This window comes from Terrapene carolina, unplaced genomic scaffold, assembly GCF_002925995.2.
Source record: "Terrapene carolina triunguis isolate 2854851 unplaced genomic scaffold, T_m_triunguis-2.0 Scaffold58, whole genome shotgun sequence".
NCBI lineage: Eukaryota > Metazoa > Chordata > Testudines > Emydidae > Terrapene > Terrapene triunguis.
Genome location: NW_020664409.1, coordinates 62,152,270 through 62,169,114, shown reverse-complemented (window position 1 = coordinate 62,169,114; position 16,845 = coordinate 62,152,270). Strand labels below are relative to the sequence as shown.

Below are 16,845 nucleotides of genomic sequence, written 5' to 3'. Positions count from 1 at the left end.
TCGCTTCCTATCAGACTCACCCCCATTGCTCTCCTTCCTCTGATTGGTTGAATGGTTTGTCAGTTAAATAGCCGCTACTGTTGTCAGCCCCGGAAGCGCGAGCCTGACTACGGTCCCGGGTCCCTTAAGTTAGGCGAGGAGAAGCTTTGCTCGAGCTCGATGGCATTTCCTGTTTAGTCGGGGGCACTCTAGGCGGCTGAGTCTATATCTGTGGTATCTGTTGGGCTGTGTGACGGCCGTTCTAGGCAGTGGGCGCGGGCTCCATGATCCGGGTTGCAAATTGCTGTTAATAGCTGAGCCAGCCCTGGTACCACACGGCGGGGCGAGTGGGAGCCGGCTCACCGGGTGCTTCGCCTCCCACTAGCAGGCGGCGAGAGGGAAGCTCAGGTTCTCCTCGCCTCAAAGCCGGGGGGCGAGCGGGCCGGCCGAGCCCGCCCCTCAGCGCCAGGCTGCTCTGGGCAGCAGCCAGGACGGCAGCAGAGGTCAGTCTGGGGCAAACCGGGGGCAGCCGTTTGAGGAGTTCGGGGGAGAACAAGGATGCGGCGGGGCAGTGGCGGAGGGGGAAGCTGTGGCGGGCCAGGGGGCGACCAGAGCGGAAGGGTCTTGGGGGGAGGGGTCTGTTTATTTTAGTGAATTTCAGGTTCTTATTTCTCAGACGTAGGAAGGCAACTCCCCTTCCCTAAAAGTTCACCATTAATGGCCCCAGAACTGCCCCTGCCTGGGGGACTAGGAGCGCTCAGGCACTGCCTCTGGCGTAGTCAAAGACTTGGGCCTGGCATCAATTTTAATAGGCTTCCAACTATGCCAACTGGTAACTGGCTGGCAGCAAGGGTCACAATACAATGGTGATAGGAAAGCCTCCTCTAGCTCTTCTGTGCGGCCTTTGATCTCCTGCCCATTTCTCTTTGATGGAGGCCTATGGAGAGACTACAGGGCCCACCCAGCCTGGAATGTGCCATGTCCAAAGTGGCAGCTATAGGAACCCTGCAGGCCAGGTCCTGTAGTCTTTGGCCACTAGACCTTTAGGATTAAGATGGGGTGTTACATACTGGGGTTGTAGTCTTTGCTATGCTCATTACACATTGGGGCTGTTCTCTGCTGAGGATAGCTGCCCTCTGGTTTCACTTGGACAGCTCCTGATGACCAGTTGAGTGGAGTATGAGTGTTACACAGTGAATACAGTTTTATCCCTTAACCTGCTAGTGTTAAACTTATTTTTGAAGGCAGCTGAATTCTATTTTTAATTTATAGACCAGGGTTAAAAAAATTAGGACTGTACATTCCCTTCAGTCCATAGCAATCACTATTTCTCTTTCCATCCACTTCTGCCCCCAATATCAGTGGTAAACTTGCACAAAGGTTGAGGTGCACTGTTTGTGCAGGGAAAAGGGCCTGGTTGTAGTAAACTAAACTTTGTTATTAACTCACAAGTCAACATCTCAGAGTAGGTAAATGTTCACATTTAGGACCACCATTATTTCTACCCTTTATAGAGTCAATTTCTACATTTTTCTTCTTTCCCCATCCTATTTTCTCTATTTATATCCCTCTTCTATTTTCCTTCCTGTGCAGTAGCTCCCAATTTCCATTCATGTGTGGTCTTCATCATCCCCAGCTCATCTGATTAAGTGATCATCAATAAAATTGTTAAATATTTATATTTGTGTCAGCATTTGTCTCTGGAATTAATATTCCAATTAGATTAAATTGGCGTGAAGGAATTCATACCTTGATCATTCATACCTTGATCATTGCCTGTTAGGTTCACTCCCTCTGGGGCACCTGGCATTGGCCACTGTCGGTAGACAGGATACTGGGCTAGATGGACCTTTGGTTTGACCCGGTACGGCCTCTCTTATGTATGTTCTTATGTTATACCTGAAATCTATTTCAGGCTGTCCACAGACTTATGAAATTATCACATCAGTTACTCACTTTGCAGTTAGAGGGTTAACTTTATAACCATGATGTCTAGAATTTTTTTTTTTTTTTAATTATGTTTCAGTAGATTCTGAATAGATCATCCAGGCCACATAGATACGTCAAGAGCAGTAGATCAACTATGCATAGCAGGTGTTTGACAACTATGACTTAACTCCACCACCACCACCAGCACTCCTTATGGAAATAGTCAATAGTATCCATATTGGAATATCTACTACAGTTATTAATATGCACCTTAAAAGCATCATCTTGGAACAAAAGAAATTAAATTCGTCTTTTTCTTCGGAAAGAATAAGAACATGAGAATAGCCGTATTGTGTCAGACCAATTGTCCATCTAGCCCAGTATGCTGTCTTCCGACAAACATCAGCACCAGCCACTGAGAGGGAATGAACAGAACAGGGAAATTTATTGAAGGATCATCCCCTTTTATCCCGCTACTAGCAGTCAGAGGTTGAGGGACACCTAGAGAATGGGGTTGTATCCCTGATCTGAGTGAATAGCCATTGGTGGACCTACCCTCTGAACTTGTCTAATTATTTTTTGAGCCTTGTTATAGTTTTGGCCATCAGAACATCCCCTGGCAACGAGTTTCACAGGTTGACTGTACATTGTGTGAAGTAGTACTTCCTTTTGTTTGTTTTAAACCTGCTGCCTATTAGTTTGATTGGGTGACCCCCAGGTTCTTGTGTTATATGAAGGGGTAAATAACACTTCCATATTCACTTTTTCTACATCCTTCATGATTTTATAGACCTCTATCATATCCCCACTTAGTTGTCTCTAGTCCAAGCTGAACCAATCCCAATCTTTTAATCTCTTCTCCTACTGAAGCTGTTCCATACCCCTAATCGTTTGTTATCCTTCTCTGTACTTTTTCCAGTTCTAATTTATTTATTTTTTGACATGGGGTGACCAGAACTGCATATAGTATTGAAGATGTGGGTGAACCGTGGATTTATATAGGGGCATTACGATATTTTCTGTCTTATCTATCCCTTTGGTAATTGTTAGCTTTTTTTGATCACTACTGCATATTGAGTGGATGTTTTCAGAGAACTATCCACAATAACTCCAAGATCACTTTCTTGAGCTATAACAGCTAATTTAGACCCCATCATTTTGTATATGTGGTTGGGATTATGTTTTTCAAAAAGCCTTTATCAACATTGAATTTCATCTGCCATTTTGTTGCCCAGTAACCCAATTTTGTGAGATCCTTTTGTTACTCTTCACAATCAGCTTTAGACTTTTTGAGTAATTTTTGTGTTGTCTGAAATCTTTGCCATCTCACTGTTTATCCTTTTTTCCACATCATCTATGAATATGTTGAGCAGCACTGGCCACAGAACAGATCCTTTGGGGGCCCTGCTATTTACTCTCTGCTGTGAAAACTGACCATTTATTCCTACCCTGTGTTTCCTATCTTTTAACCACTTACTGATCTATGAGAGGACCTTCCCACTTATATCCCATGATTGCCAACTTTGCTTAAGAGCCTTTGTTATAGGACCTTGTCAAAGGTTTTCTGAAAGTCCAAGCACACTATTTCTATTGGATCGTCCTTGTTCACATGCTTATTGACACCCTCAAAGAATTCTAATAGATTATCTCTCACCAATCTCCCTTTACAAAAGCAGTGTTAAGTCTTCCCCAACATATTGTGTTCATCTGTGTCTCTAATAGCTTTTCTATAGTTTCAAGCAATTTTCCTGGTATTCAAGTTAGGTTTTCTGCTCTATAACTGCTAGGATTGCCTCTGCAGCCTTTTAAAAAAATTGGTGTTACATCAGCTATCCTTCAGTTATCTAGTACAGAAGCTGATTTTAAGCAATAAGTTATGTACCACAGTTAATGGTTCTTCAGTTTCATATATGAGCTCCTAGTGATTTATTACAGTTAAATTCATCACTGTTCCAAAACCTCCTCTATTGACACCTCAATCTGGGACAGTTCCTCAGATTTGTTACCTAAAAAGAATGGCTCAAATTTGGGAATCTCCCTCACATCCTCAGCCATGAAGACCAAAGCAAAGAATTCATTTAGTTTCTCCACAATAGCCTTGTTTTCAGACAACTTAAAATGTAGTGACACTTTCTTTTGTGTATATCAGTTTGAACCAACCTATTTGAAGCATATTGTCCAGTGCACAATATTCCATCTTAATCAGAGTGGAATTTTTTTAAGAAAATGAGTTATGGCTAGGTGCACAGGAATGTTCTTCCTCTACTAAGCCCATGGCACCTCCCTTAAAGTATTTTCTTAGCTATACAGGCAGTCCTCGGACTTACGACATAGTTGGTTCCTGAACATTGCCTCGTAAATTGAAATGTCATAACTCGGAACTGCAATCCACTCCATTGTGGGACCGAGCGTCGTAAAGTCAAAACCAATTGTCGTAAGTCAAATCGGGGTCAATTCAGAAATGTTGTAAGTGCCGTTCTTCATAAGTCAAATGTTAAAGTCAAGCACTGCCTGTATAAACAATTGTGTGTATTTTGCAAACATCTTATTTAGGTCCTCCCTTGTGCCTACCAATTTAGGCAATATTCTTCTAAAGTGACGTTTCTGCCATTCTGTGTGCCCCACAAAAGAAACAGTAAAAACTAGCAATTGAATATTACTAAAATGAAACTAAATTGGAACTACTCATGTAAAATGATGTAGTGCCAGAAGCATTGGTAAGATACTTGGAAGGAAGGCCTTAACGATTAAGAGGAAAATTTGAGAGGCCGCTAGAATAGTTTCTGATCCTGCACAGACCTCTGAGACTCCTTTACCCATACAATCCTGTTGCCTCAAGCTAGTGTAGAAAATGGCAACAAAAATGTTAACTGCACTGGCTAAAAACAATTCTGCTTATGTCACTCAATGCACACTGTTTGGCTCTTGCTAACTGTATTTATGTGTACAATTTAGATATCTGCTGAAGCAGCCATTATATTTCTTATCTGGCTTATGATTCCAATAGATGATTACTATTCACATGGACAATAAATCAACAGCTATAAGCTAAATGGTACAAATATTAATGGAGAACTATTTGACTAATCAAAGAGGAGAGGAATATTAGAAGTTTAAAAGGTGTGATGGTTCTATATTGGGGCTGTCAAGCAATTAAAAAAATTAATCACGATTAGTCATGCAGTTAAATAATAGAATACCATTTATTTAATTATTTTTGGATGTTTTCTTCATTTTCAAATATTGATGTCAATTACAACACAGAATACAAAGTATACTGTGCTCACTTTATATCCATTTTTGATTAAATATTTACATATAAAAAGAACAAGAAATAATATTTTTCAATTCACCTACTAGAAGAACTGTAGTGCAATGTCTGTCATGAAAGTTGAACTTACAAATGTAGAATTATGTACACAAAATACCTGCATTCAAAAATAAAACAATGTAAAACTTTAGAGCCTATAAGTCCACTCAGTCCTACTTTTTGTTCAGCCAATCGCTAAGACAAACAAGTTTGTTTACATTTGCAGGAGATAATGCTGCCCACTTCTCATTTTCAGGTGACACTGTAAACAAGAACAGGCATTTGCATGGTACAGTTATAGCTGGTGTCGCAAGATATTTACGTGTCAGATGCACTAAAGATTCATATGTCCCTTCATGCTTCAACCACCATTGCAGAGGACACGCGTCCATGCTGATGACTAGTTCTGCTTGATAACGATCCAAAGCAGTACAGCCTGCCGCATGTTCATTTTCATCATCTGAATCAGATGCCACCAGCAGAAGGGTGAATTTCCTTTTTGGTGGTTCGGGTTCTGTAGCTTCCGCATCGGATTATTGCTTTTTTAAGACTTCTGAAAGATGTTCTACCCCTAATCTCTCTCAGAACTCGAAAGGCACTTCAGATTCTTAAACCTTGGGTTGAGTACTGTAGCTGTCTTTAGAAATCTCAAATTGGTACCTTCTTTGCGTTTTGTGAAATCTGCAGTGAAAGTGTTCTTAAAATGAACAACATATGCTGGGTCATCATCCAAAACTTCTGAAACATGAAATATATGCAGGTAAAACAGAGAAGGAGACATACAATTATCCCACAAGGAGTTCAGTCACAAATTTAACGCTTTTTTTTTCTTTCTTTTTTTTTAAATGAGTGTCATCAGCATGGAACCATGTCCTCTGGAATGGTGGCCGAAGCATTAAGGGGCTTACAAATGTTTAGTATATCTGGCATGTAAATACCTTGCAATGTTGGCTACAAAAGTGCCATGCAAATGCCTGTTCTCACTTTCAGGTCATTGTAAATAAGAAGCGGGCAGCATATCTCCCATAAATATAAACAAACTTGTTTTTCTTAGCAATTGGCTGAACAAGTAGGACTGAGTGGACTTGTAGGCTCTAAAGTTTTACATTGTTTATTTTTGAGTGCAGTTATGTAACAAATCTACATTTGTAAGTTGCACTTTTACAATAGAGTGCATTACAGTACTTTTGAGGTGAATTGAGAGAGACTGTACTGCTTAACTTACAGTGCAAATATCCGTTATAATAATAATAATATGAAGTGTGCACTGTACACTTCGTATTGTGTTGTAATTGAAATCATATATTAGAAAAGGTAGAAAACATCCAAAAAATATTTAATAAATTTCAATTGGTATTCTATTGTTTAACAGTGCAATTAGAACTGCGACTAACTCCAAAAAATTATGCTTAAGTACCTGGATGAATCAGGACTTAGACTAGCTGCCTTTATTCTTTTCAGGGGATGCAAACACGTACATTAATGATGGTAAAAGGGCATCAGACAGCTGAACGACTCAGTTCAGTTAATAAAGATCACTTTGAGAAGCTTTATACTCTGATATGGGAAAGTATGTCCAGATTGCTCAAACTAAAGTTATAGAGGCTATGTTTCACTTCTCAAATACTGGACCTTGGAATGCATTTTAAAACTATGCAAGGATTAATGGGGTTTCTGGTAGATGCGATGTCACGGCCCTGTTCACAGTGGTGGATCATTGAGCATTAGAAATGGGTCTGCTCTACATGATTTTGGTGTTTCAAAATAAAAAAAAAGTACCAAATTAATTAATCATATAATTATCATTCATTCCTTGAGTTATTTTTCAGGTGACACTTTTTAGATATAAACTAGAAGAATGCATATTATTAAAAGTATGATTAACCCAAAAAACAAAGCTTAACATTTAGAGTTAAATACAGATATTTTCACTTACAGATAGTTCTAAATTAGAACTGACTGTTTAATAGACTCTAAATTCTGTATGGTCACACCTTAAAAGAAGAAAAAACTCTTCTCATGCATTTAGAAGCCATTTGACAAGGGAAGAAGCAGAATTTATTATGAACAAAAGCTAAGTGTTATAAGGTCAACAACCAGTTTTATAATAAAGCTAAAAAACAAAGTGTTTAAAGAGGAAGCTTTCACCTTGAATCAAAATGTTCTTAGGACTGTTAATGTTCTTTGGACATAATCTTTTCAGATGTAACTTTCTTTCATAAAGGAGTCAGTGACTCACGTGCAGAGAACTGGGTCAATGACATTTATTGCAATTCAAGATTCATATGAACCAAATGTGGACTTATGGATAAACTAAATTAAAACTTATACTATACACCATTCTGCCTCCTCCAGAGGCTTCTTAGCATAAGCTTGATAAGTTTATGGAGGGGATGGTTTGATGGGATAACGTGATTTTAGTCAATAGGTCAATAACGTGCCATCGCTGGTAATTAGTAACAATGGTCAATGAGGGTCTGGCTGGAGAATCTTGCCCGCATGCTCGGGGTTCTGCTGATCGCCATATTTGGGGTCGGGAAGGAATTTTCCTCCAGGGTAGATTGGCAGAGGCCCTGGAGGTTTTTCGCCTTCCTCCGCAGCATGGGGCAGGGGTTGCTTGCTGGAGGATTCTCTGCAACTTGAAGTCTTTAAATCATGATTTGGGGACTTCAACAGCTGAGTCAAGGGAGAGAATTATTCCAGGAGTGGGTGGGTCAGCTTTTGTGCATCATGTGGGAAAAGTCTATGAGTCTATGAGAAGCACTTTCCTGCATTCCGATGTTGACACTCCCATTTTTAATCTCTGGACCTCCTTCTGTACAGTAACACTAACTATGGCGGTGGCAAGTCAAGAGATGGCCTTTTAAAGACCGGGGAAGGTCAAGTGTGCCTATAGAAGATTAAAATAGGGGTTCAGAAAATTACCAAATGCTACTGGGTTTTTTTTGCCACTGGCAGCTTGAAAGAGAATCCTGGGGGGGAGAAAGTTCAAGAAGTTATGTACTGTACTCAATCAATGCCAAGAAACATAAGAGAACATGAACAAAGTAAGTACCTTTTAAAATGAGTTTACCAAGGAAAAAATATGGGACCTGGACCTCATTTTCACCTATGCTGTATTGCAACAAAATATACTCTACCTTCTTTCTGCCTCTTAAGAGAAAAAAATTGATAATTAAGCTTCCACTTCAAATTAATTAACATTAAACAAAAGATCACCAGTAGATAGTTTTGTGTCAAAATAAGTATATCATATTATGACTATTCAATCAGAGACCATTTCAGGATCTCTTGGCAGTGACAACAGCTTAAACTTTTTTTTTTTTTTTAAAAAGTGTGCGCATTGAGTGAGATGAGCAAATTCAGTATGTCAACAGGTGGCCAGTTAAGTCTGACTAGTGATTCCAGGCACACATGCAGTTTTGATGTCATATCCTAATAAATATGATATGTTCAATAACAAAAAAATGAAATGGACAGACATGCATTACTTATGTTAAAAGAAAGTACTGTACTTCTAAAAGCAATGTACTTCATTGACTAGACCAGAAGAGTTCACTTCAGTGAACATATTTTGGATTTATAGCAGAATTTGGGTCACTGCCTGCACAAATGCTGTGGGCCTAGGAGCAGCAGGGACATGCCGTCCGCTTCCAGGAAGCTGCGTGGAGCTGGGTAGTGAGTCTGCCAGCCCTGTCAACCCCCCCCCCCCCCCCCCCCCCCCCCCCCAGCACCAGCAGGAGTCCCAGGCTGTGCTGCTGCCCACCTCCCCGCCCAGCACCTGTGGTGCCCCCAGACTTCCCCCCTTTCTTCCCCTCCCAGCACCTGTGGTGCCCCCAGACTTCCCCCTTTCCCTGTGGTCTCTAGATATTTAAGGTGCCTCAGAATAGTGGCTAATTTCTTGTGTCCTGTTTTACAATATCTAGGCTTAATGAGTTAGAGTTGGGAATAGCACTCGTGTCTTGAATTTGTTGGTCTGGCACTAAATAGGAAGTAGTAAGGCCAGAGTCTCAATCTTTTGATCAGTTTTCTGTTCAGTCTGGAGAACTGGGGAAGAAACAGAATAAACAATAATATGATTATAACCAAAGATGGGAATGAGCAAATGGTTGAGTAATCTGTAATCTGAGTTCTAAACTTGATTCTAGCATTGACTTGCTGTTTGAACAATTATTTAGCCTCTCTAAACCAGTTTCTCCATTTGTAAAATGCAGATAATACTTCTGTGCCCCACAGGAATTTTGGGAGAAATAATTAGATATTTTCAGTGATTCAATATCCCTTATCAAAAACGAGGAGTTCTTGTGGCACGTTAGAGACTAACAAATGAAACCAATATCCCTTATGTAAGTGTGAAGTATTATGGTTAGAGAACTCAAGTCCGTATTCTTTTGGATGATAAAAAGTACTTAATTGACGTGTAAAAAATTTAGGTTATGGAAATTCATTTTTAAGGTTATGAGCTAATGACAAATGACAAATTAATTTTACAGTGGCTAAGAAATAATGCAATCAGGGCCCCAACATTACTTTGAGCTGGGGGTACTTCTGCCCTCACTAGATGAGATTGGAGGGTGTATAAACAAATGTTAAGGTGTAAGATTTTTTCATTAGTCTTTCAGAGATTGTGTTTATAAGGCCAGATCTACACTACAAAGTTTTGTCAGCATAGCTATGTCAGTCAGGCATGTGAAAAAACCACACACACACCCCGGCCAACATAACTGTGCCTGTAAAACTGCCACTGTAGAGAAGAGTGCATCTGTCAGAATAGCTAATATTCAGAGAGGTGCTATTACTGAGCCAATAGAAAAACTCCTGTCGGCATAAAGGGTCTACACTAGGGTCTTAGCTATAATTTCAAAGCATTTGTAGTGTAAACAAGAGTTTGAATACTGATTGTTTGGAATAGGATTTTTCTCTCATTTAAAAGTGATGACTTAAAAGCTGAGGTCCACATTTTCCCCTCCCATTGAAAAATCTAAAAGAGGGGGGCTTAGGTAGAAGAAACCTCCATGAGGATCCCCTTGCAGATACTCCACTGTTGCTCAGTTGGAGGGAAAGGGGAGAGTGGACTGGGCCAACTGCAAACCTGGAGGATCTTATACTTCTGTGTGGAAGCCCAGTGTCTCAGCACTAGCTCTGGCCCCCCATGGCGTCCTCTCCTTCATAATATGGCTCCATTGAATCCACACTAACAAGGCACTTCCCTGTGACACCTGCTGGGGACTGCAGAAAAGAGCCTGAGTTGCTGATTATCTATTCCAGGTGAGCCCTACAGGGCTGGAGGGGAGATGACGTGACTCTTCCCCAGCATGCCCAGTGCCTACCACATTCCTGTGTATGGAGCCCAATCTCAGGGTGGGTAGTGTTGAAGAGGAGTCAGAGTCCCCCTTCCATGCAAGGGGGATGATTCACTTCTGGTTTTATTGGGTACTATCTGGGGCTGATAGTTCTAGTTGATAGCCCATGGTGTGGACTGCATTCCTTTGTGATTTAATGATTAAGATATTAAAGTAAATGTTTGGACACTGGCTACTTTTATATTTTCTTATCTTGGACTCCTGTATATCCGTGTATACTAATGAAGGCTTGCGTTAATCAGTATTGAGTAGTGAAAGTTTTATGAACTTGTTTTCCAATGCCAGTATTTGCGATTTTTTTCTGGAACAGGTATCCTCCTAAATTCCATCAGGATGCCATTGTTTTGTCTCCTATATGTTTTTTTATGACACGAAGACTAACTCAATTTGCTGCAGAAGAGAGATCATTTTAAAGTGCTCAATCCTGAACCCATTTATGTCAACAGGAATGATCCTACTAATTTAAAGCATGCAGGATCACATTCCAAATGAGGTTTTTAATTACAACAGTTGTGAACAGAACACATTTTAAAAATTGTTTTCATTTGAACGTTTTTTAAAAACTTAAATATTAAATCGAAGCTTATGCATAGAAATAATATGTAAATGCAATATTTCTGTTGATTATGATAGAAAAGGGGGAACAAGATGGCAGTGACATTGGAACAGTGGAAATTAGTTTATTACAAGGGAATAGCTGGGCGGGGTAGGGGAGAATGATACCCTAGAGATTACTTGGATTCGTGCGTTTCTGCTGACAAAGGTTATAGGGCTGTAAATTTAAACGTCGAATGTTTGTAGGCAGAATGCATTGACAAATATGCCTAATGGTAATACATCTAGTACGGAGTGTCTCAGAACAGGTCAATAATAATGCTTATATTGATAGCAGCAATGTAGGAGATGTTACTTGGTATTATAGCTAAAATCCATGTTATCCCCTTAATCATAATTACATTAATATTGACAGGCCCTTGACAATACTCACATTACTATTGATAGATTTGTCAATAATATGTTTCTAAATAAAATATTCATTCATAATTTGTACAATACTCAATAACAGCATTAAAATCTAATTGGAGAAATTCCTATTTTCTTTGTGATATACAATTTTTTATTTTGGAATGCACTGTACAAGAGATTCTTGGGTTATTTTTTTTTTAAACTAAAAGCAAAGCATGGGCTTATTTAAGGAAAGAAAAGACTTTATTATTGGAAAACTGATTTTTTTCTGTGAAATAAAAACAATTGGCTGTGGTGATAAAATGTCAGCAGGAGATCTTAATATTTAGTTTTAAATCATTTTGTCTTAACATTTATGTAACAACTTAATCACACTGATTTTAGTAGAATGTACTATACTGTTTATCTGTTCTTGATTTTTGCCTTGAGCGTTCCCTTCACGTACTCCTAGCCTGGTGATATACTTAAATGAAACACTGGTGTTTGTCTTTATTTATTATTGGGTATACAATTCTGGTCCCTTCACTAGTTTAAAATGATCTAAAGCAAGATGATGAAAAGAGAATAACAAGCAGTAGGGACTAGGAGAAATGGAAGTTAATTAGGTGGCATGGCGGAAAACAAGATTCTTGGTGAGATTGGTATAAAACAGAAGGATATGAAATGAAGAATTGCAATGAAAAAATACAAGCTGAAAGATGATGATACTTGTAGGCGGTGTATTTATTTATTTATTGGTACAGATACCAGGCTGCATATTTGTTCCAATGGTAGGGCCAGTATCTGTGACAACAATACAAAGTGCAAATGTAACAAAGCATTGAAATAACTTTGTTGTTGGGGAAGGGAAAGTAATCAAAGGAGGCCTTTTATGTTACCACTGTTTAAAAATAAAAGTGGATAAACAGAGTAAAATAAGAAACCACCATTGCTGCAAAACAGGAAATATGTGGAGTGGAGGCTTATTATTTCACCAAAAGTTAGCCACAAGACCATTGAGATTCTCATACATATTTATCATTCAGATGGGAATAGGCATTTCAAATTCTACCCTCTGATGTTCACATATGGATAACATTGAAATCAATGGGAGCAACTTCAGAATCTTTCCTTTAATATACATTCTGAATGTCCAAACAACCCTAGTTAAGTGCAGGCTTCTTCAACACGGTCATAGTGATGGAGGGTAGTGAGTGTGATGTATGGCCCCAATCCAACAAAGCACTTAAGTATGTGCATAACTTTAAGCATGTGAATAGTCCTATTAAAGTCAAAATTATGCATGTGCTTAAGTGGTTTGCTGGATAAGAGCCCATGCTAATAGATGGTCTGTTGTGGCTTACATTATCTAGAAGTACTTATATAAATTAATTTCCAGGACTTAAACAGAAGAATTCTTAGCTATGGCCATGGAGTCTGACTACACTTCATGGCAGCGCAAGCAGCGGGAATGGCTAGTCTCCTCGAGTATGTACCCATCATCTCAGACAAGTACATACTCAGGCTGACTCGCCCCTCCTGTTGCTCATGCCACCACAACTACTCTATTTTTAGTGTGCTAGTTTGATAAGAGCTAATACAAAGTATGTCTCCTTGAACTAGGAATTACACCCCAAGTTTGAGGATTAGATATACCCATAGGCAACAAGAAAAGCTTAGCATGCCAACATCTTGAATTTTTTCTGATCTCCTTTACTTTAATATTGTTTCTCTCGAGCACACATGGAAAAACTAATCACATCTACTGCAAGATTTGTCTCAACAATGTGTTTCTTGCAATAGTACTGAGGGTATGTCTACACTACCCGCCGGATCAGCGGGCAGCAATCAATCCAGCGGAGGTAGATTTATCACGTCTAGTCTAGATGTGATAAATCGATCCGAGCACTCTCCCGTCGACTCCTGTACTCCACCGCTGCAAGAGGCGCAGGCGGAGTCGACGGGGGAGCCTCAGCAATTGACTCACCGCGGTGAAGACACCACGGTAAGTCAATCGAAGTACGTCAACTTCAGCAACATTATTCACGTAGCTGAAGTTGCGTAACTTAGATCGATTTCCCCCTCCCAAATGTAGACCAGGCCTAAGTCTCCTAGTAGGTACAGAAAGGAATACTGCTCTAAAGTTTTTGTAATTTGGGCTTTGAATTGCAGATGTAGATCACTTTTAAAGCTTTTGGAACTGTTACAGTTTTGCCAGTATTTTTCTCCCTACTTGCATGCCCATTCCTCCTTCTCTTCTCTTCTCTCCTCTCTTCCCCCCCGGGGGAGGGGGGTGTGTGTTCAAGGAGAATTCATTCATCTCTTAAAAAAAACCTCTGTTATGGCAACTTTCTCTTTAACAAATAAGGACTGGATGCAGCTCCCTCTAGAGTTGGTAAATTCCATTTCAGGCTTTTGTTCTCTGGAGAGACTCATTCTGTTCCTATCCAACTTTTCTAAATCAACTGAACATGCTACCTCCACAGTGCAATTAAGTCCTATTGGTCTGTTTTGTGAGGAGCTCAGTTTAAAACCCCAAATCTGTGGTAGCAACCTGTGCACTTATTAGATCACTAGGCCTCCTAGCAACTCATTTTTATTTGTTGTATCTCAGTGAAAGGACCACTACATCAGGCACCCCACAGCAGAATCCTGCATTTCTGAGACATGTTATGCCATGACTTTTATACAAAATTACTTTGATGCCCTTGTACTGTATACTACTGTTTTCCCATTGCACAGAATTGTTAATATGATTACATATGCACCAAGCTATTTTTTTTTTTAGGATAACTTTATTTTTCATTCTAATACTCAGGCAGGAAAAGAGTACACATTAGTTGATGTTACCAGCATACATTAATCATCTTGCCAGAAAAATTGTTATACAACCAGTAGTAAAACCCTGCACCTGTCAAAAGAGATTAGAAAATACATGCAGGCATCACTGATGTATTGTAAGATAATTTATGTGTGAGAGCTGAATATTTATTTGATCTTTTTAGCATTTTTAAACATATCACTGTCTTTGTTTTAAAGGCTTTATTATCCCCAACTTGTTTACATTCCATATTTCTTCTATGCATAGTTCTCAGATCTCCTAATATCTTCTAGGGCACGGGTGCCAAAGGCAGCATGCGAGCTGATTTTCAGTGGCACTCTCACTGCCTGGGTCCTGGCCACCAGTCTGGGGGGCTCTGCATTTTAATTTAATTTTAAATGAAACTTCTTAATGTTTTAAAAACCTTATTTACGTTACATATTAGACTTATAGAAAGAGACCTTCTAAAAACATTAAAATGTATTACTGGCACGCGAAACCTTAAATCAGAGTGAATAAATGAAGACTCGGCACACCACTTCTGAAAGGTTGCCAACCCCTGTTCTATAGTATATAGTTTATCAGCAACTTATGATGTGTTGATATGGCAAGGTTTGTCTTCACTACTTCCCCCCGCCTCCCCAAGAGTTTACTTACTATACCTGTTTGCCACATTAAGTTCCATAAACGAGTATACTGTTTTACAATTACTGTTGCTAATCTTCCTCTTCATTTTAGTATTTGATCACTCTTCTAGCATCAGGCAATGCATTAAGTCTTATAGTGAAGCACTAAATGTGTGATTAGTATCCTGAATAGCTCAAAGAGGATACAGCTGTGTTACTGTGTGGAATAATAGTGCAGTTTAAGTAATTTTAAGATGGAAAGTTATTAATGACACTTCTTGAATGGTGCTCGTTGCAGTGTGTACTATTGTGTTAATATTTCCTAAAGAGATGGCTTTGTTGCTTCTTGTTCAATTTTGTTGTTCACAATTTTATATGAACTGTATTAAAGTATAAACAATGCAAAATGTTAAGCTTATAGTATAATTTATCTGTATTTATTCCTAGAAAGCTGTGGTGAAGACATGACTTCCAATGGCAGTAATGCAGAGAGAGTGAACCCTGTGCTCAGAGTAAGTCAGCTGGATGCTCTTGAACTAAACAAAGCCTTGGAGCAGCTAGTTTGGTCCCAGTTTTCCAGCTGTTTTCATGGATTTAAACCAGGGCTGTTGGCTCACATTGAACCAGAAGTAAAAGCATTTTTATGGCTTTTCTTGTGGAGATTCACCATCTATTCTAAGAATGCAACTGTGGGACAGACTATTCTGAATATTCAGTACAAGAATGACTTATCTCAAACACAGAAATATCAGCCATTGAGCAAACGCCAGAAGTTATGGTATCTTATCTGCACTGTTGGCGGAAGGTGGTTGGAAGAAAGATGCTATGATCTATTCAGCAGTCGCCAACTAGAGTCATTCTTCAGAACCAAGCATTTCATTAATTTTGTAGCTGGACTTTTAAAACTTTGTGGACTACTGAACTTTCTGATTTTCCTTCAGAAAGGAAAATTTGCAACATTTACCGAACGTATTTTAGGAATTAGATCTGTCTTTTGTAGGCCTCAGAATGTTCGTCAAATAGGGTTTGAATACATGAACAGGGAACTTCTATGGCATGGCTTTGCTGAGTTTCTAATCTATCTTCTACCACTCATTAACATGCAAAAGCTCAAACTCAAAATTTCATCTTGGTCTTTGCCTATTGCAGTTTTTTCCAATAGCGAAAACACGTTAGCAGCACATTGCAAGGAATGTGCTGTATGTGGGGAGTGGCCAACTATGCCTCATACCATAGGCTGCTCACATGTTTTCTGCTACTATTGTATTAAAAGCAACTGCCTATTTGACATGTATTTTACCTGTCCTAAGTGTGGTACAGAGGTACACAATCTTCAACCATTGAAATACAAAATTGAAATGACAGAAGTTCACACCCTCTAGAGTTTTGTGCAGTGCACTTGAAGCACATACTTTATTATACAGTTTACTCTATTCAGAACCCTATTAAATTGATCATTGTCCTCTTTGTTTACAGCAGTTTGATCTTTCTCTGTCTTAGGTCTGTGATATAATAAAGTCTGTATTGACATTAATTTCCATATACTAATATAATTGTAATTTAACCATTATTCCAATTATAATCAAAGATTCATGGGACTATATTGTTGGTAGCTATCCACATATTTCATCAACTGCCTTATATAATCACCATAAAAGACATTCCTTGTAAACTACATTTGAGGTAACTCATTAACATCTATAATAAAGTAGTGAGACCACCTAAAGAAAATGGAGAGCTGCACCCCACGATATATCAGCAAAAAACAATTCACGTTCTCTTACTACTGGGGGAAGAGGCTTAAAAGTACCTTTTAAACAGTTTTTGCCACTATGCACCATTAAGTCAGTTTAAATTCATTGCAGTGAATCT

The 16,845-nt window shown here is 39.1% G+C and overlaps 1 protein-coding gene across 4 annotated transcripts; it reads left to right on the top strand.

The window, feature by feature from the left end:
* Positions 1–304: 304 nt before the first annotated feature.
* PEX2 (peroxisomal biogenesis factor 2) lies at positions 305–16,507 on the top strand. 4 transcript variants are annotated; one of them, XM_024197656.3, is made up of 3 exons: positions 305–482; positions 4,219–4,342; positions 15,421–16,507. In XM_024197656.3, exon 3 carries the CDS (start codon positions 15,438–15,440, stop codon positions 16,353–16,355), a length of 918 nt encoding a protein of 305 aa, XP_024053424.1. In that variant the 5' UTR covers positions 305–482; positions 4,219–4,342; positions 15,421–15,437; the 3' UTR covers positions 16,356–16,507. The 4 variants fall into 4 exon arrangements, with proteins under 4 accessions (XP_024053424.1, XP_024053425.1, XP_024053423.1 ...); XM_024197657.3 differs by having other exon boundaries at positions 4,219–4,374; XM_024197655.3 differs by lacking the exon at positions 4,219–4,342.
* The last annotated feature ends 338 nt before the right edge of the window (positions 16,508–16,845 follow it).